At 57.7% G+C, this 23,055-nt stretch overlaps 2 protein-coding genes across 9 annotated transcripts; both read left to right on the plus strand.

Moving 5' to 3' along the window:
* Positions 1 to 1,470: 1,470 nt before the first annotated feature.
* LOC116799276 (calcium/calmodulin-dependent protein kinase type IV-like) lies at positions 1,471 to 11,746 on the plus strand. Of its 3 annotated transcripts, none has more exons than XM_032712280.1 (13): positions 1,471 to 1,973; positions 2,381 to 2,511; positions 5,359 to 5,437; positions 5,770 to 5,832; positions 8,345 to 8,427; positions 8,523 to 8,595; positions 9,066 to 9,156; positions 9,252 to 9,326; positions 9,529 to 9,604; positions 9,708 to 9,834; positions 9,927 to 10,079; positions 10,675 to 10,876; positions 10,913 to 11,746. In XM_032712280.1, the coding sequence occupies exons 2-13, from the start codon at positions 2,414 to 2,416 to the stop codon at positions 10,936 to 10,938; spliced, it is 1,146 nt and encodes a 381-aa protein (XP_032568171.1). In that variant the 5' UTR covers positions 1,471 to 1,973; positions 2,381 to 2,413; the 3' UTR covers positions 10,939 to 11,746. The 3 variants fall into 3 exon arrangements, with proteins under 3 accessions (XP_032568171.1, XP_032568170.1, XP_032568172.1); XM_032712279.1 differs by having other exon boundaries at positions 2,384 to 2,511; XM_032712281.1 differs by having other exon boundaries at positions 1,953 to 1,967.
* Positions 11,747 to 13,692: 1,946 nt separating this feature from the next.
* On the plus strand, positions 13,693 to 22,448 carry PWWP3A (PWWP domain containing 3A, DNA repair factor). Of its 6 annotated transcripts, none has more exons than XM_032712386.1 (15): positions 13,693 to 13,745; positions 14,997 to 15,081; positions 15,428 to 15,519; positions 15,772 to 15,842; positions 16,276 to 16,591; positions 16,622 to 17,241; positions 17,826 to 17,939; positions 18,364 to 18,434; positions 18,910 to 18,986; positions 19,399 to 19,459; positions 19,703 to 19,778; positions 20,073 to 20,123; positions 20,569 to 20,999; positions 21,664 to 21,752; positions 21,989 to 22,127. In XM_032712386.1, the coding sequence occupies exons 2-15, from the start codon at positions 15,025 to 15,027 to the stop codon at positions 22,062 to 22,064; spliced, it is 2,202 nt and encodes a 733-aa protein (XP_032568277.1). In that variant the 5' UTR covers positions 13,693 to 13,745; positions 14,997 to 15,024; the 3' UTR covers positions 22,065 to 22,127. The 6 variants fall into 6 exon arrangements, with proteins under 6 accessions (XP_032568277.1, XP_032568276.1, XP_032568281.1 ...); XM_032712388.1 differs by lacking the exon at positions 13,693 to 13,745 and adding exons at positions 13,779 to 13,794; positions 14,323 to 14,348 and having other exon boundaries at positions 16,276 to 17,241; positions 21,989 to 22,448; XM_032712385.1 differs by having other exon boundaries at positions 16,276 to 17,241; positions 21,989 to 22,448.
* The last annotated feature ends 607 nt before the right edge of the window (positions 22,449 to 23,055 follow it).

Here is a 23,055-nt window from a genome sequence, read left to right on the forward strand (position 1 = left end):
TCGGGGTGCTGGGGTGTGCCAGGGACCGGGGCTGCCCCATCCCGATCTCCCTCTGCCTGGGCTGGATCCAGCCCCACACCCCACCCAGTGCCCACCCAGGGGTGTCTGTGGGTGCTGAGGGGGGGTTGTACCCCTCACTAAGACCTGAACTGTGGGGTTTCCAAAAGGAAGGGGCTTCCTCTGTGCTTCCAACACAGCCCCCCTCACACTCTTTTGGGGCCAGGGATGAACGGGGGGATTGTGCTTGTTTGGGATCAAGTGATAAATATTAATTATGCAAACCAGCCTTTGCCAGCCCACCCTTGTCTCTGCAACATTCCAGGATGGGGGAGAAATGGAGGCAGAGTCAATTTATTCATGGAGCAGGTCACTCCCTGTACGAACATCCCTTTCAAAAGGGAGTTGCAACTGGAGGAGATCAAGCAGGGCTGAGTTTGCCTCCCTCAGATATGATAAAATATTCTAATAAATACTCGGGAAGTCCATGATGAGAACAATGTTTTGTGCCATCGAGACCTTTGCAGCAGCATTTTTAGTGGGGGTCTCTCACTGCCCCTCAGCCCCATCAGAGGGTCAGTGTCCCATGGGGTGCTCTCCCTGTTTCCAATTTTTAGTAAGAAAACATAAAAATTGGACGTTCAGGAGGAATTTCCTCCTCCCTTTGCTGCAGGAATCACAGCAGCTCACAGGACATGGGTATAACTGCACCCCAGCCCTATCCCCACTCCCGGACCCATTGCAACCCCATTCCCATCTCATCCCTACTCCCTTCCCATCCCAAACCCATCCACAGTCCCAGTGCAGTCCAACACCCAGTCTCACCCCATCCCTGGCCTCATCCCACCTCTCTCCTCAATCCCATGTCCATTCCCATCCTGTTCCCGGCCCCAGCCCACCCCATCTCTAATCCTAGTCCCACCCCAGCCCTACCATTCCCAGTCCCATTCCCACCCTTCCCAGCCCATTGCCACTCCATCCCCGTAACCCAATCCCGCCCCAACCCCAATCCCAGCCCCTCCCCGTCCCCTCCCACCCCCCGTTTCCCCTCCGCCCCCCCGTCCCCATCCTGTGGGCGACGGCGTCACCGTGCGGCGGCTGCGGGCAGCGCCCGCGCCCCCCGGCAGGACGCGACCCCCTGTCCCGGGGGCTCCGGGGCTCCGGGGGCTCGGGGGGACAGGCCCTGACCCCGTGGGTGCGGGGCTGCGGGCGCTCCCCGAGGTGCGGGGCAGGGTGGGGGGCTCGGTGCCGGGGGGTGCCGGGTGGTCCCGGGGATCGGCCGCAGTGCCCTCGCCCTGGCCCCGCCGCGGGGCCCGATCCTGCCGCTGCGGGGGTTGGGGGGTCGGGGCCGCCCGGACCCCGCGAGCACCGGGCGGGTCCCGCAGCCCCGGGGAGCGGCGGGGGGGGTGCAGTGGCGGCGCCGGGCCGGGGGGTGGCACGGCCGAGCCAGGCGGGAGCGCGGCGGCCGCCGGTGATGCTGCCGGGGAGGGTCCCGGTGCTCCGCAGCCCCGGCCCCCCAGCACCACCTTCCTCTCTCCCGGCAGCCCCGCGCTCCCGCTTCCCGGCGCCTCGGCAGCCTCCCGTCCCTGCATCCCTCCATCCCTGCATCCTCCCATCCCTGCACCCGTGCTGCCCGGCGTCCCTGCGCTCTGCATCCCGGCATCCCTCCATCCCGGTATCCCTCCATCCCGGCATCCCTCCATCCCGGCATCCTCCCATCCCTCCATCCTCCCATCCCTGCATCCTCCCATCCCTCTATCCCTGCATCCTCCCATCCCTCCCGGCCAAGGCTCTGAGCCGTGACCGCTCGGTTTTGGGGAGCAGCGGGGGCCGCACAGGCCCGGGGGGCCGCGGCCGAGCTCAGCACCGGCCCCGGGGCGGGCGGGGGCTCAGGACCCCCCGCGCCCACCCTCGGCACAGCCCCGGCCGGGGATGAGGCAGCGCCGGGGGGGCCACGAGCGACGCCGCAGGTAACGGTACGTGCTGGGCCCCGACCCCACCCCAAAATTGCCGGGGCTGCGGGGGCGGGCGGGGGCCCGGGGGGGGTTTTAGGGGTGGCTGCAGGAATCGGGGTGCAAACACCCAACGTGCCGGCCCGTGGGTGCAGCCTCCGGCCTGCCGGGCTCCGCAGAGCCCGGGGATCCCCAGGAAGGTGGGAATGGGGCGGGAAAGGGGGAGAGGGCGGTGGGAAAAGCCGGGGGGGGGCACAGGACACAGCGGGGGGGGGACGGGGGTATTATCTCGGAAAAGGCAGCGTACGTGCCTGGTGGGAAGGGGATTTGTGGCCGTGGTTCCACGCTCGATAATCCCGGGCGCTGGTTTTCCCTGGGCCATCTGGGCGCTCCGGGGGGGCCGTGGCCATGCCGGGGTCTCCCCTTCCCAGCAGCTGGCGGGAGCTCGCCACCCCCGGGCCACCATGCCGTCCTCCAAGAGCGAGAGCGAGTTCTGGATCGACGGATCCCACCGCGAGGTGGCCCTGGAAGATTTCTACGTCGTGGGCCCCGAGCTGGGACGGTACGGGCTGGAGGGGGGACGGGGAGGGACTGGGAGGGGCAGGAGACCCCCCGGGATGGGAGCGTGTCCTGGTCGGGGCAGGGACGGGCCTGGGGAGGGGAGGGGTGGAAGGATGTGGGGAGGGATGGAGGGACGTGGGAAGGGGTGGAGGGATACAGAGGGGGTTGGATGAAGGGGGATGGAGGGATGCAGGGAGGGATGAGAGAATGGAAGGATGGATTGGGGGGGTGGACTGTGGCAGACCCTCCCCTCACATGTAACCTGGGCCTTGGTTTGTGACGCTGCAGCCGAGGTCTGGGAGCATCAGGGGGGGTTGGCAGGGTGGGCCTGGGGTCCCTGTCCCTGTGCAGCTGGATGTTCCTCCCCTGTGGTGGGGAGTGGGATCGTGGGGACACCCAGCTCCCCTCTGAGCACCCCAAGGCTCTGGGGTGGGCCATGAGGGTCCTGCCTGCAGCACCCCCTGCAAAGGACAGGCAGTGCCAGCCCCCACAAAGGGACACAGGCTTTGGATTCCCAAGTCTGGATTTGTCCCCCCTGGGTTGGAAACCCCGTCCAAGGGCACTGATTGTGATCCCAGGGGAGGTGTCTCAGTGCCCCCCCAGGGTGGGGGGTGCAAAGGGGGTGCTGAGAGCCCCCCTGGAAGCTGGGAAGGTTGATGGTCCTGTTTGGGGGGGCTCCAGGCTGTGCAGGTGGGTTTGGTGGTTCAGGCTGGGCCAGTCCCAGCTGCCCTGGGTTGCCTTTGGCAGAGGATCCTGACAAACAGCAGTTTTGGTAAAAGCAGGAATTTAAGAGCTCTTGTTGAGGTGTGGCCAAGTCAGCCCAGGGCTTGGCAGTTCCCAGCCCTGCAGAGATGGATGTAGGACAGAGGGACAGGCCTGGAGCTCCTGGAATCAATCCATCCATCCATCTATCCATCCATCCATCCAGTTTTAAATCACACCGGTCTCAGTCTTGGAGCCACCCACTCACAGCCACACACCTGGATCCAGGTGGGATCTGGGGCATTGGGAGCCCACCCACCGTGCACAGCTTTCCCTTAGTGCCTCTCCTGGCAAGGCTGGATCCAACTGTGGCCAGGAAGCCCCAGAGAGCAGGACAGGGATGGAGGGAGCCGGGGAGGGATGGGGTGGCAGCTGGGAGGCCCCAGCCCGGGCCATCCCTCCCTGCACGTGCCCCGTCGCCAGTCCGGGCAAATCCCATTGTTCAACATTTTCCAGTTCATCTGGAAAGCAAATGCAATTATCTCCTGTCCAGCCAAGGTTGATTGGGGATGTTTATTCGAGGCCTTGAGCGGCGGCTGCGGGGGCGGCGGGGCCGGGGCCGGGGGTGTAGCGAATTCCGGCGCAAATCCAACCGCGGCCGTAATTGGGGAAATGTGAGGGGCAGCCGCGGGCACAGCGGGCCCAGGAGCCGCTCCGGCTCCTCCTAAACGCCGAGCCGAGCGCTCCTAAATGATCTTGTTAGCGGCGGGAATCGGGCTGGGGATTGTCCGTGCGGAAAAATCTGGTGGGAGGGCGACGGGTCCGGGCTGGGATTCAGCTGCTGGGGAGGGGGTGGAGGGTCCTGTCCCTGCATCCAGCCCGGCTGGGAAATTAGGAGAAAACCTCCTGGCCTGTCCCACTGGAAGCGCGTTGTCGTGCTGGTGACAGCGGCAGCGGTGTCATTTTGGGTTCAAGTCGCAGCTTTTGCCCGTTTTCCCGAGCTGGAGCGGGCAGTGGCCGCCTCTCCCCTCCCAGAGGGAATAACGTGCTTCCAAATCCCTCTTTGTGTGCAAAGCAGAATTTCATGGAAAGCGTTGGGCAAAGGGATGAAAATGTTTTGAAACGAGGCCAGGTCTGGGGTTTGCTCCCCCCGGGCCCCGCAGCATCCCGGTGGAACTCGGTACCCGGCTCTGCCGTTGCCATGGGAACACCATTCCCAAATTCAGCCGGATGAGTTGCAAAATCTGCTCTGGGTTTGAAGGCAAATCCCTCTTTCAGGAGAGCACCCGGGAGCGCGGGGGGGTTACGGTGGAGGTCGCACAGCCCTGCCCGGGGGCAGGTTTGGGCTGGGGGGAGGTTTTGGTGTGGAAATCGGTGGGTTTGGGTGTCTGGTCTTGCCAGCCCGAGGGTACGGGCAGGGGGGGTGCCGGGCACCTCCTGGCACAGCCTGAGCTCCGTCCCAGAAGGCGGCGAAGCCAAAGTGCAGTAAAACGCGGCCGATTACTCGGGGGCAGGAATTAATGTGCTCCAGGAGCCAGGCAGGGAGATGGAATTGCAAATGAGCCCCGGAATGGCCCCGAGCGACGGGCTGATTTCACCGTCCAGCGCTCAGAAAACGTGATTAACTCGATCTGAGATCGCCGCCGGCTGAGGGCACCGCGGGGGTGGGAAGGGAGCGGTCCCGTGTCACCGTCCAGCCCGGCCGGGAGGTGTGCGGTGCCAGGGGTTGCCGTGGCCGTGGGGACGCGGCTGGGCTGCGGCCCTGGCAGCGTCCCTGCTGTCCCCGAGAGCGGGGCCAGGGCGGCTCCGTCCTGTCGGGAAAGCCGCTTAAGGATTTAAACCCCCTGTAGAACTCGGGTTTAATTACAATGGCTTTGGCCCGGAAAGCCGGGAATGATGCGGGAGGGGGGTGCGGGAGGAGGGGGATGCAGGACAGGGATGCAGGAATTGGGGGGGGGATGCAAGAGGATGGAGATGCACAAGGAGAGAGATACAGGAGGAGGGGGATCCATAAGAGGGGGATCCACAAGAGGGGGACCCACACTGAGCTCCCAGGACCTGGCACTGGCAAAGGTGCTGGTGAGGGGCACAGGGAGAATGGGACCCCCTGCCCTGTCCCAGCCTCACGCCCCCCATGTCCCCCCAGGGGAGCCACCTCGGTGGTGTTCAGCTGCCAGGAGAAGGGAACAGGAGCCCCCTACGCTGCCAAGATCCTGAAGAAGACGGTGAGTGTGGGGGGTGTCACGGGGGGACTGCAGGTGAGGGGGCTCAGAGTGGGGGGATGCAGTGGGAGGGAGTCCCTCCTCCCTGCCAGAGCACCAGAACAGGCACAGGGCTCTCCCTGGGCATCGCTCCCGTGGTCTGGGGGGGTCCCAGGTGGACAGAACCACTGGGGTTTGGGCTGGGGGTGCAGCAGGGGGGCACTGAGTGCATTTTTCTGTGGAAACGGGCCCTAGGACAGGCATGGGAACGTGCTGAGGGGGGGTCTCTGGTGGGGGGCCGGACCCAGGCCCAGCAGCACAGGTGACACAACCTCTGTGTGGGCTCTGCTTTCTAGATTGACAAAAAGATCGTGAGGACGGAGATCGGGGTCCTGCTGCGGCTCTCACACCCCAACATCGTGAGTACAGACCCCCTGACTCAGCTCCCAGCTCCCTTTGGGTCGGGTCCAGGGCTCCTGGTTTCCCCTTAACTCTGCCCACAGGCAGCCCAGTGCTGAGGGAAGAGCTGGGATGTCCTTGTCCTCGTCCCATCTCGGTGCAGGATGAACCCATCACCCCATGGGAAACCCTCCCTGCACCCCCTGTCCCCTCCCTGCACCTCCTGTCCCCTCCCTGCCTCTCAGACAGGGTCCAGGTGACTCCCCACTCACTGCCACAGAAAATTCCTGGTCCTTGCAGCTCCTTTGAGCTCCCACCTTTGATATCAAGGACTCTCCATCCTCCTCCTCCTCCTCCCCCCCAATCCCCTGGCCTGAGATTTCCATTCAGTAAGCAATTTCCACCGAGGAGATCAAATGAATCCCACAGAAAATTGCCCGTCTGTAATGAATCCTGTGAGGGGAGATAAAAGGGGAGGCCGGGGCCGGGGGGCTGGGGCCGTGTCCCTCCCCTGTCCTTGCTCAGTGCCCGGGGGATAAGGGGGGATAACGGGAGGGTGGGGAGCGGGATGGGAGCAATTCCCAGAGCGGAGCCAATCCCACCCCTGTCGGCAGAGCCCCTCCCCAGTGGCAGGGGCTGGGGGGCTCCGTCCCACTGCCCCCCCACCTCCCCAGAAAGGCTTATCCCAGCTGCTTGGTTCCTCTGGAAAACTGCAAAAGCGTCTTGGAGAGCACCTGAGTTACAGAAATGGCACAAAAAGCTGCCTGGCAGCTGCAGTGGGGCTGAGGGGCAGGGGGGGACAGGGCCTGCTCCCGTTGGGATTGCAGCTGGGACACTGCTGGGGTGTCATGGGACACTGCTGGGGTGTCACTGAGACACTGCTGGGGTGTCACTGGGACACTGCTGGGGTGTCATGGGACACTGCTGGGGTGTCACTGGGACACTACTGGGGTGTCACTGGGACACTACTGGGGTGTCACTGGGACACTGCTGGGATGTCACTGGGACACTGCTGGGGTGTCACTGGGACCTTGCCTTCCACTGGCTGCTCCTGCCCAAGCTGCACGTCCCCCAAACCTGGGGCACAGTTTTTTCCAGCCCAGCCACGTCACCCACGTTTGGAGCTTTACTCTCTGGAGGAGCCCCAAAACCTTGATGCAAAGAAATGAAGCCAAGAGAAATCCAACCCATCCAAAGCCAGGGATAACGAGGGGGGGAAGTGCTGGGGCTGGGATGTCCCTAAGCCCCTCAGCCCGCTGGGTGTGGGCCTGCCTTGGGGTGTTACAGAGTTTGGGGGCAGTTTGGTGCTTCAGCCATTTCCATGGAGACGTTCCCCCCGTGCCAGGGTGGATGCAGGGATAAGGGCCAGGATGGGGATCACCCACCCCGAGCAGCCCAGGCGATCCCAGCCGTGGATGGGAAGAGGCTCCTCTCTGATGTGTTATCAGAAACACAACAGAAAATCTAATTTCTGCCCTCCCTCCTCCTCCCCTCTGCAGGCAGCGGCTCGTGGAGCCGTGGAGGAGGATCCAGCCACTTTGAATATTTAAATCCCCGAGGTTTCTGTAGGGTTCTGCTCATCCCAAGTTCAAGTGATTGTTGAAGAGGAGCTGCTCTGTTCCATTATTGACGCCGGAGCCGTCTCCGCTCTCGCTATCGTGCGGCACCGACCTCGACAGCGGCTGATAATAGGATTGTAAACTTTTGAAGTTAATGGGAAAATTATAGTGCTCCGTGTATTATTCTAATGCAATAAGCTGCCACATAGTGTCTCTCACCCCGCGGGGGCTCACGGCTTGTCACCCAGCCTGGGAAGGGAATGATTAAAGCCCCATGAAATTCGTGGTGTCACAAAAGCCTTAAGAAGCACGAAATTCTTGGGTTTCCATTAAAAAAAAAAAAGAAAAAAAAAAAAAGAAAAGGCAAAATTGCATTTTGACGTCGCTGTTTTGAGAGAGAATCGTTGATTCCAGATGGGCTGGGGTGACACAAAGGGCTCAGCCCGTGTGGGGGCTGAGACAAAACTCAGGAGGAAAACACTGGTTGGTGCCTCTTCTGCTGCAGAACAGTCCCAGGGACAGTTCAGCCCCAGAGCCCTGATCCCAGAGCAGATCCCGTGGGGCTCTGTCTGTGTCTCCTGCACCCCAGAGATGTGCAGGATTCATCCCGTGGGATGGAGGCAGGGCTGGGCAGAGGCACCGAGGCCCCACACAGCCGGGGCTGCGAAATCAAACCTCTCTCAGGGAGCTCCTCCTCTGCCAAATGAGCTCGGAGGCACGAAGAGGATAAAGGCACTGGCTCTTCCCATTCCCAGATTTCTCTTCAGTCCATGTGAAGTGAGCAGGGCTGCTGCAAACACTTAAAACAATTCGTGTTTAAACAAATCCAGAGGCAAGGAGGGAAACGTGCTGGTTGCCCTGAAACAACCCTTTCCCCCTGGCGGTCAAATGCTCCTCCCAGCACAGCCGGGACGTGTATCCCGCATCCACATCCCTCCTCCACATCCCACACCCCTCCTGTCGCCCTTTGCAGATCAAGCTGAAGGAGATTTTCGAGACGCCCTCGGAGATCGCGCTCGTCCTGGAGCTGGTGACGGGGGGAGAGCTCTTTGACAGGTATGTCCAGCCTGGGGTCCCCAGGACGGATCCCCCCCCTGGATGGCGGGGGGAGGGTGGGGATGGAGGGGGCTGATGGTCCCGTGTGCCCCCAGGATCGTGGAGAGGGGGTTCTACAGCGAGCGGGACGCGGCTCACGTGGTCAAGCAGATCCTGGAGGCGGTTTCGGTAACGGGTCCTCCAGGGAGGGGGTCCCACGGGGGGCTTGGGGGTGTCACTGTGGGGGCTGTACCCAAATATCGCCGGGGAGAGGCACCCAGAGCTGCACCCATCCCAAATACCCCTGGGGGAGGCATTTGCCCGCTCACCCTTGGCCTTCCACAGGCACCTCTGCGAGACGGATCCACTTTTAGGGGGGGTGAAGGGGAGGAGGGAGGAAGGTCAGTGCTGCTCTGCATCCCAGGTCTGCTGGAGGTGGGGTTTCTATGGAAACAGAAGGGTTTAAAAATGGGAACTCCTAACTGGAACTGTCCTCCCCAGACCCCCCCCATGCCCCGCTGTGAGGGCTGTTCCCAAAGGACCCGCCGGGCGAGTCAGTCCCGGGCTTGTTACAGGTCCCCGGTTGCTGCTGCCACCTCCCAAATTCTGTCTGAGGCCGTTCCCTTCCTTCCCTCATCCCACTTTTTCCCTCTGTGCAGTATTTGCACGAAAACGGGGTCGTCCACCGGGACCTGAAGCCGGAGAACCTGCTCTACGCAGACCTGTCCCCCGACGCGCCCCTCAAAATCGGTGGGTCTGGGGCCCCACCGGGGGGTCGTGGCACGAGGGGGGGGTTCCTGGTGCCCCTCCCTGATGGCAGCACCGCTCCCCTGTGTCCCTCCAAGGTGACTTCGGGCTCTCCAAGATCGTGGACGAGCAGGACACCATGAAAACAGTCTGTGGGACGCCGGGGTACTGCGGTGAGCGGGGTGGGGCTGGGCTGGGAGAGGGATCTGGGGGGGCCCTTCCCTGCCTGAGGCCGTGCACAGCTCAGTGCAGGGGTGGCTGGTGGCTGTGCCAGGGCTGGGAGACACCGCCGGTGCCCAGGAGGTGTTTCCTCTGCCATGAGGCTCCCACCGTGCCAGGTGGGGGGGTGTTTGAACCCCCAAACTCTGCTTCCAGCCCCCGAGATCCTCCACGGGTGCCCCTACGGCCCTGAAGTGGACATGTGGAGCGTGGGCGTCATCACCTACATCCTGTGAGTGCCTCTGTGGGGTGGAACCAGGGCCGGGAGGGTTTGTCCCACCCCATCCCACAGCAGGGGCCCGGTGGGTGCAGCTCCTCTCAATCCCCCCCCACAGGCTCTGTGGCTTCGAGCCCTTCTTCGACCCGCGGGGGGACCAGTACATGTACAGCCGCATCCTCACCTGCGACTACGAGTTCGTGTCCCCGTGGTGGGACGAGGTGTCCCCCAACGCCAAGGACCTGGTGAGTGGGGCGGCCCCGGGGGGCTCGGGGGGCAGAGCTTTGGCTCAGCCATCAGGAAATAACCAAACCCGGGGCGTTTTCGTCGCTCTTAGGTCAGAAAACTGATCGTTTTGGACCCCCAGAAGAGGCTGACGGTCTCCCAGGCCCTGGAGCACCCCTGGGTCACCGGGAAAGCTGCTAAGTTTGCTCACATGGACAGCACGCAGAAGAAGCTGCAGGAATTCAATGCCAGGAGGAAACTGAAGGTGAGGGAGGGCACCCGACCCCTGGGCATGGTCGTGTCCCCTCGGGCAAAGGGCTGGGGCCACCCAGAGCCATTGTCACTGGGGTCGTGGACCCCCCACCCCAAGCAGAGTGACATGTGACAGTGCAGGGGGGCCGGTGTGGAAGGTGGTGAAGGATGGTGGAGCTGCTGCAGGGAAAAGCATGGCCAGAGGGGAAGGGCTGGGCTGCCACCTTGCCTTCCACTGCTCAGGGGTTTGAGAGTGGCTCTGAAGGGGAGGATTCTGCCAAAGACCTGCTAACGACCCCTCAGTGCCCAAAGGAACGGCTGGGGCTGGATGTGGGGGGTCGGGATGGACATCTGGAAAAGCTCCTTCCCCCAGAGGGTGGTGGGGCACTGCCCAGGCTCCCCAGGGCAGTGGGCACGGCCCCAAGGCTGCCAGAGCTCCAGGAGCATTTGGAGAACGCTCTGAGGAACAGGGTGGGATTGTTGGGGTGTCTGTGCAGGGCCAGGGGTTGGACGTGGATGGTCCCTGTGGGTCCCTCCCAGCTCGGGGTGCTCTGTGACTCTGTGACTCTGCAGTTCTGTGACCCTGTGCCCCCGTGCCTTTGCCACAGGCTGCCATGAAGGCCGTGGTGGCCTCCAGCCGCCTGGGCAACCACGGGCACCACGACTGCTCCCGCGGCGGGCGCAGCCAGGGGGGTCCCCGGGGCCCCCACCCACCCCAGGGCTCGGGGACCACCGGCCCCGGAGCCCCCACGGCCGGCGAGGACCTCGGCGTGTTCCAGAGCGACCACCCCGCCGTGCCCCCCGTGCCCCCGGTGCCCCCGGTGCCCCCGGTGCCCCCGGTGCCCGTGCCCGGCGCCGGCTGCCAGAGCTAACGGGGTCACCTCCGACCACCAACACCTGCCGAGCCTCGGGGGGAGCCGGGGGGGCCACGAGAGCCCTGGGCCCGTGGTCTGGGCTGTGGGACGTCCTTCTTTCGTGTCCTGTTCCAGTCCCGGTCCTGTCCGTGTGTGTCTGTGCCCACCCGGCTCGGGGACCAGGCGGGGCTGGGATGTGACTCCTGGGATGTGACTCCTGGGATGTGACTCCTGGGATGTGACTCCTCTTCCCGCGGCCTCTGGGGCTGGGAAAGGTCCCAAGTGGCTTAAAAACGAGGAGCAAAGAGCAGCACAAAGCATTGCTCTCCCCTCCAGAGGCAGTGGGTTGTCTTTGAGGGGTCTGTGCGTTCCTGTAAATAGTCCTGGAAGGTTTTTTTCTTTAGATTATTGCTGCCCCTTGCTGTGATGTCTCCAGTGCTGTCACCAGGCCCAGCTGTGGGTTTGCTGCTGTGTTAGACGAGGTTTTAGGAGCCTCTGAACCCAGATTTTTGATCCTCTCTGGAGAAAAGTGTGTGCCAGTGGTTCCCCTGCCGTCCCTAGCTGGCGCCTGACCTCCAGTTTGTTTTTCTTCCACCCGGTTTTGTGTGTTCCCACCTCGTCTTGCTGTGGATTCGTGGTGGTGGGGGGGTTGTCATGGAACTGGGAATGCTGGTCTGGCCTCTCCTTGGCACTCCAGGTCAGCATTTACACAACAGTTTTAAGGAAGAACAAGGCAGCCCTTTCCAGGGTGCTTTGTGGGACGCTGTAACTGCTGTGCCCTGAGGGAGGACAGCGAGTTTACACCTGCTTGGGTTGTTTGTTTGTTTTTTAAGAGGACAGCGAGTTTACACCTACTTGGGTTGTTTGTTTGTTTTTTAATGAAATCAGGGGACAAACCTCTTGAAAAGAAATTTTCTAGGCAGCACTTACCGAGCCACAGGATAAAGCATTTGCAGATTTTAATACAGAACAAGTGACCAGACAGGAAAAGCCATATTCCACCTGGGAATTACGGAGAGCTGGCAGCTGCACAGCCCCAGCTGGGGGGCCCAGCAAGGTTTGATTCCTGAGGCAGTCCATGGCCTGCACCCCCATGGTCTGGGTTTGTAGCAGCGTGTTCAGGGCAAAACCTCACCTGGAGGAGGGTCGGTGTGTACAGGAGGTTCAGTCCCCCGGGACAGGGGTGCAGAACTGAACAGCTGGTACAGGAGGGGCAAAAAACCCCCAAAATGGGTGTTTTGCTGAAGCTGAAGCCGCGGTGACGGGCCCAGGGGTGACAGAGCAGGGGCAGCAGGGCGGTCAGAGCAGGGGAGGAAAACGTGGCACGAGGATTTTGTGTTTGTTTGCAGCACAAGCAGGAATCAAAAGGGCTCCGTGGAAGGGCTGATCCACCGTGTGGAGCTCAGTGACGTTTAGGGAGCTTGCAAAGCCAAATACAGAGGAGAAATAGGATGTTCAAGGGGGTTTTTACTTGGAAAAATATTATGTCTGAGCAGAACTGGACTTTTTTTAACCGAGTTGTCCCTGTGTGGGATGTCACGGGGGAGGACGTGGACGCTGAGCCCGTGGGATGCTGCAGCACCAGGAAATTATCCCTTTTTTTGCATTTTGGAGCAGGGGCAAGTTTTTTCTCTCCTTTTTCTAATACCGAGGGCTGACCTTTGCAGTGTGTTCTCATCTCCAGTCTCTGTCCCACCCTTGGTGTGTCCTTCCAGCTCCGTGTTGTCTCCATGTGCTCCAGCAGGACCGGAACCCCACCTTGAACCTTGTTGTTTATTAACCCGGGTTTTAAAGACTGTTTTATATCCTTCGACATGAAATACAGATTAAAGCACCTTGCAGGACCAGGCTGGAGTGCTCAGCACCCCCAGAGCCTGGGAAGCAGGGACTGGTGCTGGGAATGGCTGAGTGACATTGCTGAACGTTCCCAATCCCGCAGAAAAGTGGGAATTAAGGTTTCAGTGAGGTAACAAAAAAATAAATTACACCAAGTGTCTCCAGTGGTGGAAAGCTTGGGGTGGGGGGAGGAAGCTGGGAGCAAAAACAGGAGTTTTCCTCTTATGTTAACAACTATTCCACAGGTACTTAAAGGTAGGAAAAATGTGCTCCTGGGAGTAAAGCCCGTGGAGGTGCATTTGGGTCTGTTGCTGTTTGCAGAGTGTGTTTGAGTAACTGCTCCGGTGTAGTGGTGACAGTTCTGGTATCGAGGTGTTCATAACGAAGTAGAGACAGCCAATAAAGTATCAAACATCAGAGCTGCATGTGGGCTGCCTTTTCACTGTTACCCTCGGAAAAAAAACAGGGCTACAAACTGCCATGGGGTGGTTTGGGTGGGAAGGGGTGGGCAGGGACACCTCCCATGGACCAGGTTGCTCCAAGCCCCGTCCAGCCTGGCCTTGGGCACTCTCCGGGCTGGGGCAGCCTCAGCTCGGGTGGGAGCGGAGGAGCTTCCACGTCCCTTCGAGCCCAAACCGTTCCCAGGCCGGGACTCGATGACGTCACACACGGTAATGACGTCACCTGTCCGCTCCCGTGCCGCAGCACCCCCGCCCTCCCCTCGGAGTGGGCGGGGCCTGCCGCGAACTCTCCAATAGGAGGCGAGGGCAGGCGGGGCGAGCGGCACAGCGCTCGCTCCCATTGGCTGCGGCGCACCGTGTTTTGGCGGCGGCGGGGAAGGGGAGGGGCGGGGTCGGCGCGACAGGCGGCGCTCGCTGATTGGTCGAGGTGGAGCCCGGGGCGGGACCAGGGGAGGGGCCGGGCGGGCGGCGCATGCGCGGTGCCTCATGTGGCGGGCGGCGCGCGCGGCGGTTTCGGGAGCGCGCACGGTAACGACCCCGCCCCCCCCGCCCCGCCGCGGGCCGAGGGGACCCGGGGGTGAGGGGGGGGCTGGGGGTCCGTCCGCTCTGAGGGGGCGAGGGGGGATTGGGGGTCTCTCCGCTCACCGGGACGGCGGGCAGGGGGAATTTGGCGGTCCCGTCCCTTCTCTCAGCAGGGAGAGCGAGGGGGTCCCGACCCTCCCCTCAGCGGGCAGCGGGGCGAGCGGGCAGCCCGTCCTTCCCCTCGCAGGGGCCGGGGGGTCCCGACCCTCCTGTCCCCTCACCGACGGATCGGGAGTTCCCGTCCTTCCCCTCCCCGTTTTTTTTTGGGGGAGGAGGTTTTCGTCCCTCCCCTCACCGGCGGAGTTTAGAGGTCCCTCCCCGGGTTTTGGGGGGGGGGGCCCGACCCTCCCCTCATCGGGCTTTGGGGAGGCGTCTCATCGTTCCCCTCCCCGGGGTCTGGGGCGGGGGGGGGTTCCTTCCCTACCCGGGGGTGTGTGGGGGTCCGGGGGCGGTTTGGGGGGTCGGGCGGGCCGGTGGGTCCCGTTCCGGGCGGTATTAACGGCCCTTCCTCCCTGCCCCGGAGCCCGCGGCCCCCCAGGACTCGGCCTGGTGAGTACGGCGGGGCTTCCTCGTCCTTAGCGGGGCTTTCCTGAACCCCCCCCCCGAGGGCTCCGCGGTCCCTTCGCTCGGGTCATCGCCGCGAATCACGCGTAAAAATCGCCACCGGGTTAGATGTAAAAGTCGGTCTAGCAAGTCGTTTTTAGGGTGTAAATGCCTAGTTTTAGGGTGTAAGTCGCTGTTTCCAGGGTTTGGTCGCAGGGAGCTGTGGGTTGGGCAGGCCCACGGTTGCCTTGGTTAATTTGTGGCAGTGTCGTCCTCACCCGGTGAGACCCACTTGTGTTCCTGGAATGATGGAATTACTGAATCTTGGAATGGTTTGGGTCGGAGGGGACTTTAAAGCCCATCCAGTTCCACCGCCGTGGGCAGGGACACCTTCCACTAGACCTGGTTGCTCCAAGCTGGCCTTGGACACTTCCAGGGATGGAGCAGCCACAGCTTCTCTGGGAAATCTACAGAGAAATGGAATTTAAAAATACGATTTCGAAGAATGCTGCGGGGTAGCATCACTGCAGTGATCCCAAAGCTAAAACAATAATAACTTTAATAATGTGTTTGATTAAGTCCTGTGTTTCTTTAGAAAGATAAATACAAAAGTGGACTAAGGCAGGTGACTCCTTTATTCCCTTTTTTCCTCAGAGGACACTGGAACTGCCCTTTTTCAGCCATGGCCGACCCAGAGTTTGTTCTCTGCAAGTGGAAGAGGCGTTTGTGGCCAGCCAAGGTAACGAGGGAGTGTTTGTGGATATCACTTGGGACGGGATGAAATGGAGCAGAAAAGGAGTGAAAACTCCCAGTGTACATGTCTGTACTTGCCCAGGTTTGCAGTGGGAAGTGTCCAAGGCCAACTTGGACAGGACCTGGAGCAATGTGGGATAGTGGGAGGTGTCCCTGCCCATGGCAGGGGGTGGCACTGGATGGGCTTGAAGGTCCCTTCCAACCCAAACCATTCCATGATTCCATGATCCTAAGGCTGCAGCCAGCTGCCAAGGACCATCAGGCTGTCCCTATAAAAATGTTTTGATGTCAGATCTGTTGGACAAGGATTTTAAATAAGTATTTTTGCGTAGGTTTTGTGCAAACCTGGAGTTGCTGGGAGCGCTCCTGTCGGCACCACGGCGAAGATGGGGTTTAAGGCTGAAATACTGGGCTTGGAGAAGCAGTTGAGTATCCTTGTTCCTGCCACATGTTTGCATTCTAAGATGTTAAAAAAAGAGGGGGGGAAAAAAGGAATCCCTTCACCTGAGGATTCCTGTGAGGTGGGATCGTGGATTTACAGAGGGTTTAGGTGTTTAACCCTCACAAGGGCAGGTCTGGGGGGATGAGTGTGTTGGGTTTATTGGTGGCTGAGAGCAGAGTTGTTGTGTTGGGGGTGTTCTCTGTGCTGGTTCCAGTGAGCTCTGTTGTGTTTCAGGGTCAGTGTGAGCTCTGCAAACGCTATTCCACTGACAGAGGAGCGGATCAAGGCCATTGCCTCCAGCCTGGGTGAGCAGGGGCCAAAATGTGCTGCTTTGCCTCTATTCCGAGTGTAAAACAGACACAGAAACTCAGCCTGGGGGAGAACAGCTCTGTATTTCACTTATGTAGTTTTGAGGAGCTTTTTTTCACGTTTCTTTCCTCCTTTTCCATCCATGAAATTGGAAAATAGGTTAAATGTGATCATTTTCCTCTTCCCTGTGGTAGTTTTTTGGTGGGAATGATGAAAAAATGGGCATTTCCCTCAAAACGAGGCACTGGAGGCTTGGTCTTTGTGTGTCTCTATCCTTTGCCTTAAGAATCGTGGATGATTCCAGTGTTAGAAATTGCACCTTAAACAAAAGGAACTCTATATGTAAATTTTATATTATTAAAGAAATAATATGTCTTATGTCTACAATAATAAAGATCATTGCATTTATTGAATATTCTTCTTCATCAGAGCAAAAGAACAACGTGAGTGAGGCTGTGGAGGAGCTGCAATATCGCTGTTCCCTTAAAATTGCCCTGGATATCCTCACCCAGACTGACTCAGGCAGACAGGCACCACCTGCAGAAGGGCCAAATCCCGAGTTATCCCGGGACAGGAGTGTGGAATCTCCCCCAGCCACCCCCTCCCGCAGCAGTTTGTGGTGCTCTCGCTCTACAAAGTTGCAGCCCGAGGCTGCCAAGGGTAAAAGGGACCTGGAGAGGAACTGTAACCTGAGGAATGCTACAAGAACACGGATCCTGGGAGGCTCCCTCCCTTCGGGGGAGAGTGGCCAAGCCCGTGGAGCCGGAACAAGCCCTGCCAAAGCCCGTGGAGCTGGAATAAACCCTTCCAGATGTGGTCCCAGGGACCTGAGTGATGCCCCAGCCCCTGCCAGTCACAACTGCAAAGTGCCACGGCCGAAATCATCACCGAGACAGAGGAAGATCCAACCCAAACCAGGGAGTAAAGTCTCCCTTAAGACAAAGGAGGGGAAAGGTCAGCAAGGAAGGAAAAGATCATGTAGGGATGATTCCCCCCAGGGTCAAGCACAGCTGCCCCCTGAGGAGGGGTCTCTGCCTGTCCCCTCTAAATCTGACACCGTGGAACCTGCCCAAAGGACTGGAACCCAACCTGGAAGGACATTCCTGGATTCCTCTGGTGAAAGGGCCTCGGATGAGTTGGAGAAAAGCATCAGCAGTGAGAGTGAGAGCCTGGCAAAGCAGCTGGATGGAAGGAGAAAGGCAGAGGGTGGAAAACAGCTGGATGGGGCAGGTGTGGCCTCGGGCAGAGAGAGGAAATGCAGGAACCACTCTGGATCCTCACCTGGGCCTTCTGGTGCCTTCCCTCAGCCCCAAGAGCAGGAAAACAAGGATCCCTCACCCCTGGCTGGGAACAAAGCAAAGCAGATGCAGCTGCCTGACTCTGAGGAAGATGAAGGTGGGCAAATCCCCTGGGGAAGGGAAACCTTTGTCCTGTGTGGGTGTCGAGCACTGTAACTCATCTTGGAATCTTGCTTTGCTTTTGGGAATGTGGGTCTTGAATTGCTGATTTGATTCCTTTTGGTTCAAGTTTTGGAGAAGCAAAAATGCTGATGCCTTTGGTGATGGGGTGGCACTTGGGTTGTCTGGAATTACTTAGGGTTTTCCATGGAAAGCTGTGTTCAGCTGCAGTTGCTGCCCTTTGAGTTCACACTTATTTTCCCTGCTGCTCTAATTAGTTGAGATTAAATGATGTTTTTAAATGAGCAGTGAGCAGGTTGGTGCAGAGGCCCAAAATCAGTCTTATTGCTTCCCCTTTTCCTCTTTTATCCACATTATCAGGCTTTTCCCTGATTAAGAGTGTGCAGGGGTGACAGACCTTTGTGTCACAGTGATTTGTGGTGCTCTGGGTCACTCACACAGGTGGGACAGACCCTGTGTCCCCTGGGGGTCACACTCAGGTGTGTCTCACCTGCTCTGGAGCTGATCCTGTTCCAATCCCTCCCCACACTTACAGCCCCTGCTTCTTGCTGCTCTTGGCAGGGCTGGATCCCTCTGAGATGTCTTCAAGGGCAGTTTCCTCGGAGAGTTTCCCTCCACTCTCACCTCTGGCAGATGAAGAGGAGGAGGATTTTCCCTGTGTTTTGTCCTGTCAAGGTGAGACATCAGCACCCCTGGGGGAGGTTCCTCACCCAGGGTGGGCTCTGTGGGCCCCAGTTTGCTCAGCCCTGGGGGGGGGAGATCCAACCTGCCCAGGAGGGAATCCAGCTGTGTCCAAGCTTGGAATAAAGTGCACTTCCTGGATGCCTCAGCCTTCTTGCTGCAGCATGGAATGTAAATCCCTGTGAAACTGGGCAAGGGCCTGGGACTGAAATTCCTGAGTTTCTGTTCAGAAGCCCCTGTGCTGCATTTTGGGGGGATGATGATGCTGCCCTGTCACCTCAGATGAAACCTGTAAAAGCACTGAGGAGAAACTGCTGGGGTTTCTCCTGGAGAAACAGCCTGGAGATGGACAAGAGAGGGTGAGATCTGTGCTGTCCCACTGATTTTTGAAGCCAGTTTCCTTTACTTCCCACCTTAGTGCCCCAGTCCATCGAGGAGGGGATGCTGGTGTGGTGCAAGTTCCGGCGGTATCCCTACTGGCCAGCAGTGGTAAGAGCAGCTCCTGCCTCCTGATATCCTGTTATCCTGCTGAGAAGGAGCAGTTTGCCAGTTCTGGAGTGGCTTTTGCCCTTCCTCACTCACGTAAGAGCTGGAAATGTTAAAGATCTTCCAGTAGAAAAGTTCCAAAGCTCACTGAAGTGAAATTACATCTGGACAAAACCACATAAAAACTAGGTGCGGTTAACTCCCACCTGTTTATACCAGAGCAAAGGATTATCCTGTGCCATGGAAGAGGACTTTCTTCCCAACTGCCAAGAAAGGGGATGGTCCTTGTGCAATGAAAGTGCTCCCTTGGGGTAACTGGTTACTCCTTCCAGTTCAATTTTTCATATTTATGTAGTAAAGGAAGTTACACAAATAAGAAAAAATGAAGTGTGGGGTGTCAGATATCCATGGAAAATGTCTGTGCTTTGTCAGGGTTTGGGATTTTAGGAGCCTAAATGGGGCTGTTTTCTGTCCCCAGGTGAAAACAGTGAAGCGGAAGCCCCGGAGGGCCTGTGTGCTCTTCATAGATGGGACCACAAACGAGAAGAAAAAAGGGTAAAGTGGACTTCAGTCACATCCTGAACTTCCAGTTTGTGTTACTGTGTGTTCTGTGCCCATTTCCTGGTGCAGGGCGAGGACAATCCCTTCAGGTTGATCGGGGAGGAGGGGCTGGGGCAGGGGAGGGTTGCAGGTTGGGGCAGGTCCATGTCCAGGGGCAGGGCTGAGGAATTAAGAACAGAACAAAAAGAGAGGCCCTGGGACACAGCCAGTGTTTTGCTTGTGCTGCCCAAACTTCCTGGAAACACAACCTGCCCCTAGCTTTGTTCTAAACCAGCTGTTTGGTTAAAAGATTCCATAGTTTTCACTTAGTCTGAAAACCAAAACTGGTAAAACCTGCACTCCTGGGAAATAAAATAAATAGGGAAATGAGGCAGTTGAGTTGCACCTCTAACTGTGTTTGTTTAAGTTTTTCGGTGTCTCTGAAGACCCTGAAGCACTTTGACTGTGAAGAGAAGCAGGAGCTCATTGTGAGTATCCCACAAACGTGGAACTGCAGGTGTTGGGAGATTCTGGTGGGAATACAGGGTACAGGTGAGCAGGGGAGGAGTGTGGTGGGGCTTGGCACCCCCCAAAGCTGCTCTCATCCCTGGGACAGCCACGGCAGGAGTGGATTCATGATTATTAACCATTTCTGTGACCTGGTTGGTGTCTGAGAGTGGAACTCCTGCGAAGCTGCTCCTCTTGGGGCTGAACTGGCTCCTGTTTTGCAGGAACGAGCCAAGGAGAACTATCCCCAGGAGATCGAGTGGTGCCTCCAGCTCATCCGGGACTACTGGGTCCGAGTGGGTAAGGAGGGCTCAGCTGATCTCAGCCATGGAATCCCAGGCTGGAGCGGGTGGGAAGGACCTCAAAGCCCACCCAGTGCCCCCCCTGCCACGGGCAGGGCCACCTTCCACCAGCCCAGGTGGCTCCAAGCCCCGTCCAGCCTGGCCTTGGGCACTTCCAGGGATGGGGCAGCCACAGCTTCCCTGGGCAGCCATCCCAATATCCCTCAGGAAAAGGGTAACACCCCAAGCTGCCAGCTTTGATTCCTGGGCTGAATGGAAGTGGTAAACAAGTCGCCCTGTTTTGGGTTTTCAGGTTGTCATTCCTTCACCGGCTCCTTCCTGGAGTATCTCGCCGCCGACATCAGTGAGTGAATTCATCACTGTTTTCGTTTTTTTTTCTCAGTTTGGTAAATTTAACTCCAGCATTTACACACGAGTGACTTTGGCACCAGACCCAGAGAGGGGCTGCCCTTAAATTCACAACATACCATTATTGCAATTAAGGTTTTAACTAAGTTAAATAAATATGGATGGTTCAAGGCAATCAGGTCGTGGAATCAGAATAGTTGGAGTTGTAACTGGTTCCTTCACGTTGTAGAGTTCATGTCAGAGGCAACTCCCAAATCTCTCTTTTTTTTTTTTTAAGGCAAATGAAGATTTTAGTGGTGGTTTTTTAACCCCTTTGCTAAGGAAGGAAGAAAAAATTCGCTCTTACCAATAAAGTTCTTTATTTTCTATTTATATATGTGATTATGGATGTGAGAGCCCTTTGTATATTTAAATAGAAATGCTTGTGGCCTTTGTTTCAGGCTACCCAGTGAGGAAACAGGGACACCAGGGTGAGGTGGAAATGACCTTCCCCAACACGGCAGAGGAGGATCTTGGAGAGTCTTCCTTGGAAAATTCCCCCCAGAAGCCCCTGAGGAGGCTCCTTCCAGACAGGAGCAGAGCAGCCAGGGACAGGGAGAACAAAAAACTGGTGGAATTCATAGTGAAAACAAAAGGGGCGGAGGAACATCTCCGGGGGATCTTGAAAAGCGGGAAAAAATCCCGCTGGCTGAAGAAATTCCTCAATTCCTACTGGTACGTGACCCGTGTGGAGACATACCTGGAGGATGAGGAGCAGCTGGAGCTGGTGTTCGATTACCTGAAGGAGGTTTACAGGGAGATGGACACGACGAACCTGCGCCAGATCCTGGGGGACGGCATCAAATTCATCTCGGACGTGCTGCTGCCTGAGGTGAGGGGACAGGGAACAGGGACAGGGACGGGGAGGGAATGAATAACTCCTGTTATTTGTGAGCTTGGTGTGCTGGGACTCGTGTGGAATGACCTGGGGAGAGTTCCCAGAGCTGAGCTGAGCAGGAACACTCCCACCTGCCCACAGCTTGAGTCACTTAAATGCTGACTTTTGGAGATGCTTTGAGTAGTTGGTTGCTTTTAAAGGCAGGAATGATCTTTTTCTGGTGTGTTTTAATTACTCCTGAAATGATTCAAAGCTTTGTTTTGGGGTTTTTGTTTTAATTTGGCAAGTTTTCAGGGTTTTCTTGGTCCTTTGTGTGTGAGGAGGGGGAGGGGGGTGGGTTTGCTGGTTTTGTGGTTGTTTTAGATATTTTTCTGTTCGTCACGGGAATTTTCCCAGGAGAACATTAACTTTTGTAGAAGCAAAATTACTGTGAAGAATATCTTAGTCTGGGGATAAAAACACTCCCCTGGGAATGATACAGGACTAGTTTGTATCATTTATTTAAGGATTTCAGGCACTCAATGAGCAGTTTCATCCAAGTTTTCTAAGTGATCGAGGAACCCTTTTCTCAGAACGTGCTCACCTGAGGCAGCTTCAAATCCCTGGTTGTGATTTTTGTTTTGTTTGATGATTGTAAATGAATTAAATGCTTTTCTAGGCCATTATCTACGCCATTGCTGCCGTGTATGACATCGACTACAAGAAGGCAGAAGAGAAGTACATTAAAGGACCACCTGTGACCAAAAGGTATTTTTATTTTCAGTATTCCCTGAGGGGTTTTAACCAGTTTAATGCTTGTACAGGAAGGTGTTGAGTGTAAGGACAGGGGAGCTCCGTGCCCTCCCTCCTCTGGGGGTCAGAAACAAAGGATTAGACATGGAAAACGTTCTGGCTGAGCTACTCCAACCCTGCAGACTTCAAATTGCCCAGATCATCCAGAGATGTCCAGGTCTGCCTAAAACCTTCCGTATTTTTCCTTTCAGGGAGAGAGAACTCTTTGATGAACAGATCCGGGCCTGGAAGAAGCTCAAGTCGACCCTGGAGCCTGAGGAGAGCTGAGGGTTGGTGGCCCCCACGGGTGCAGACAGCCAGTGGTGATTTGTATGAACGTGCAATTTTTTCTGAAGTCCCTGTGTGTGCCCCCCCCCCCCAAAAGCTGCTCTGGTCTCAGCCCTCCCGCTTCCCGTGGCCCCCCCCCCGTGCCCAGCTGCTGCCAACGCCCACCCCGTCCCTCCTGCCCGCTCCAGGGGCTGCAGAGCTCCTGCCCCCACCCCCCCAGTGCCCTGTGGGCTGGTTTAGCCAAACATTGCCCCGGGCAGGGCTGTCCTGGGAGAGCAGGGCCTGCTCCCTGCTGCAGCCAGCGGTGCCCCACGGGCTCGCTCCCCCTGCTCCCCCTGTCTCCGAGTGTGGGAAATAAAGTTGGTGCCCAGTGCTGCAACCTGAGTCACGAGGCTTTGGGTTTGTGTTGTTAGGACAGCTGAAGTTCCCTGGGGGGAAGGAATCCAGGTTTGCTTGAGCAAAACCGTTCCCTTTTCCTGCAGCGGCGACCCGTTGGAATGCTGGTTTCTTGGCTCTTTTGAGGCTGAGAATTTAGGGAGGCTTTTAATTGGCTTTTTCTCATTTAAATTCTCAAATTGGTCCTGCCCGGCGTCGCTGGAGCTGTGGGCACATGGAATCAGTGTCACCAAGAACTAATTAATGATAAACAATGATAAATGATAAGATAAAACCCCCTGATTATGGTTTCTTCATGATAATGAAATGGGATCTCTGTGCTTGTCCAATAAAACCCAAGATGATTTGAAATGAAGAAGTTTAAATTGGGATCCAGATGTCTATTCTGGCTCCAGTAATTATCTGAATATATTTTAATTACACTTTTAATTGCTCTGTGCTCTCTAACGAGTTTCACTATGGAATCCTCATTCCCCTTATCTCAAATACCTCAATTACAGGAATAGAACAGGAAGGGTTTTATTAAAACTCGTGAGGAGGAATAATGAGTTTTAGAGGATGGGATAAGAAGTCAGTGAGGGGTTTGTGGAGTTGG

Source organism: Chiroxiphia lanceolata, chromosome 27 (genome assembly GCF_009829145.1).
Source record: "Chiroxiphia lanceolata isolate bChiLan1 chromosome 27, bChiLan1.pri, whole genome shotgun sequence".
Classification (NCBI taxonomy): Eukaryota; Metazoa; Chordata; class Aves; order Passeriformes; family Pipridae; genus Chiroxiphia; species Chiroxiphia lanceolata.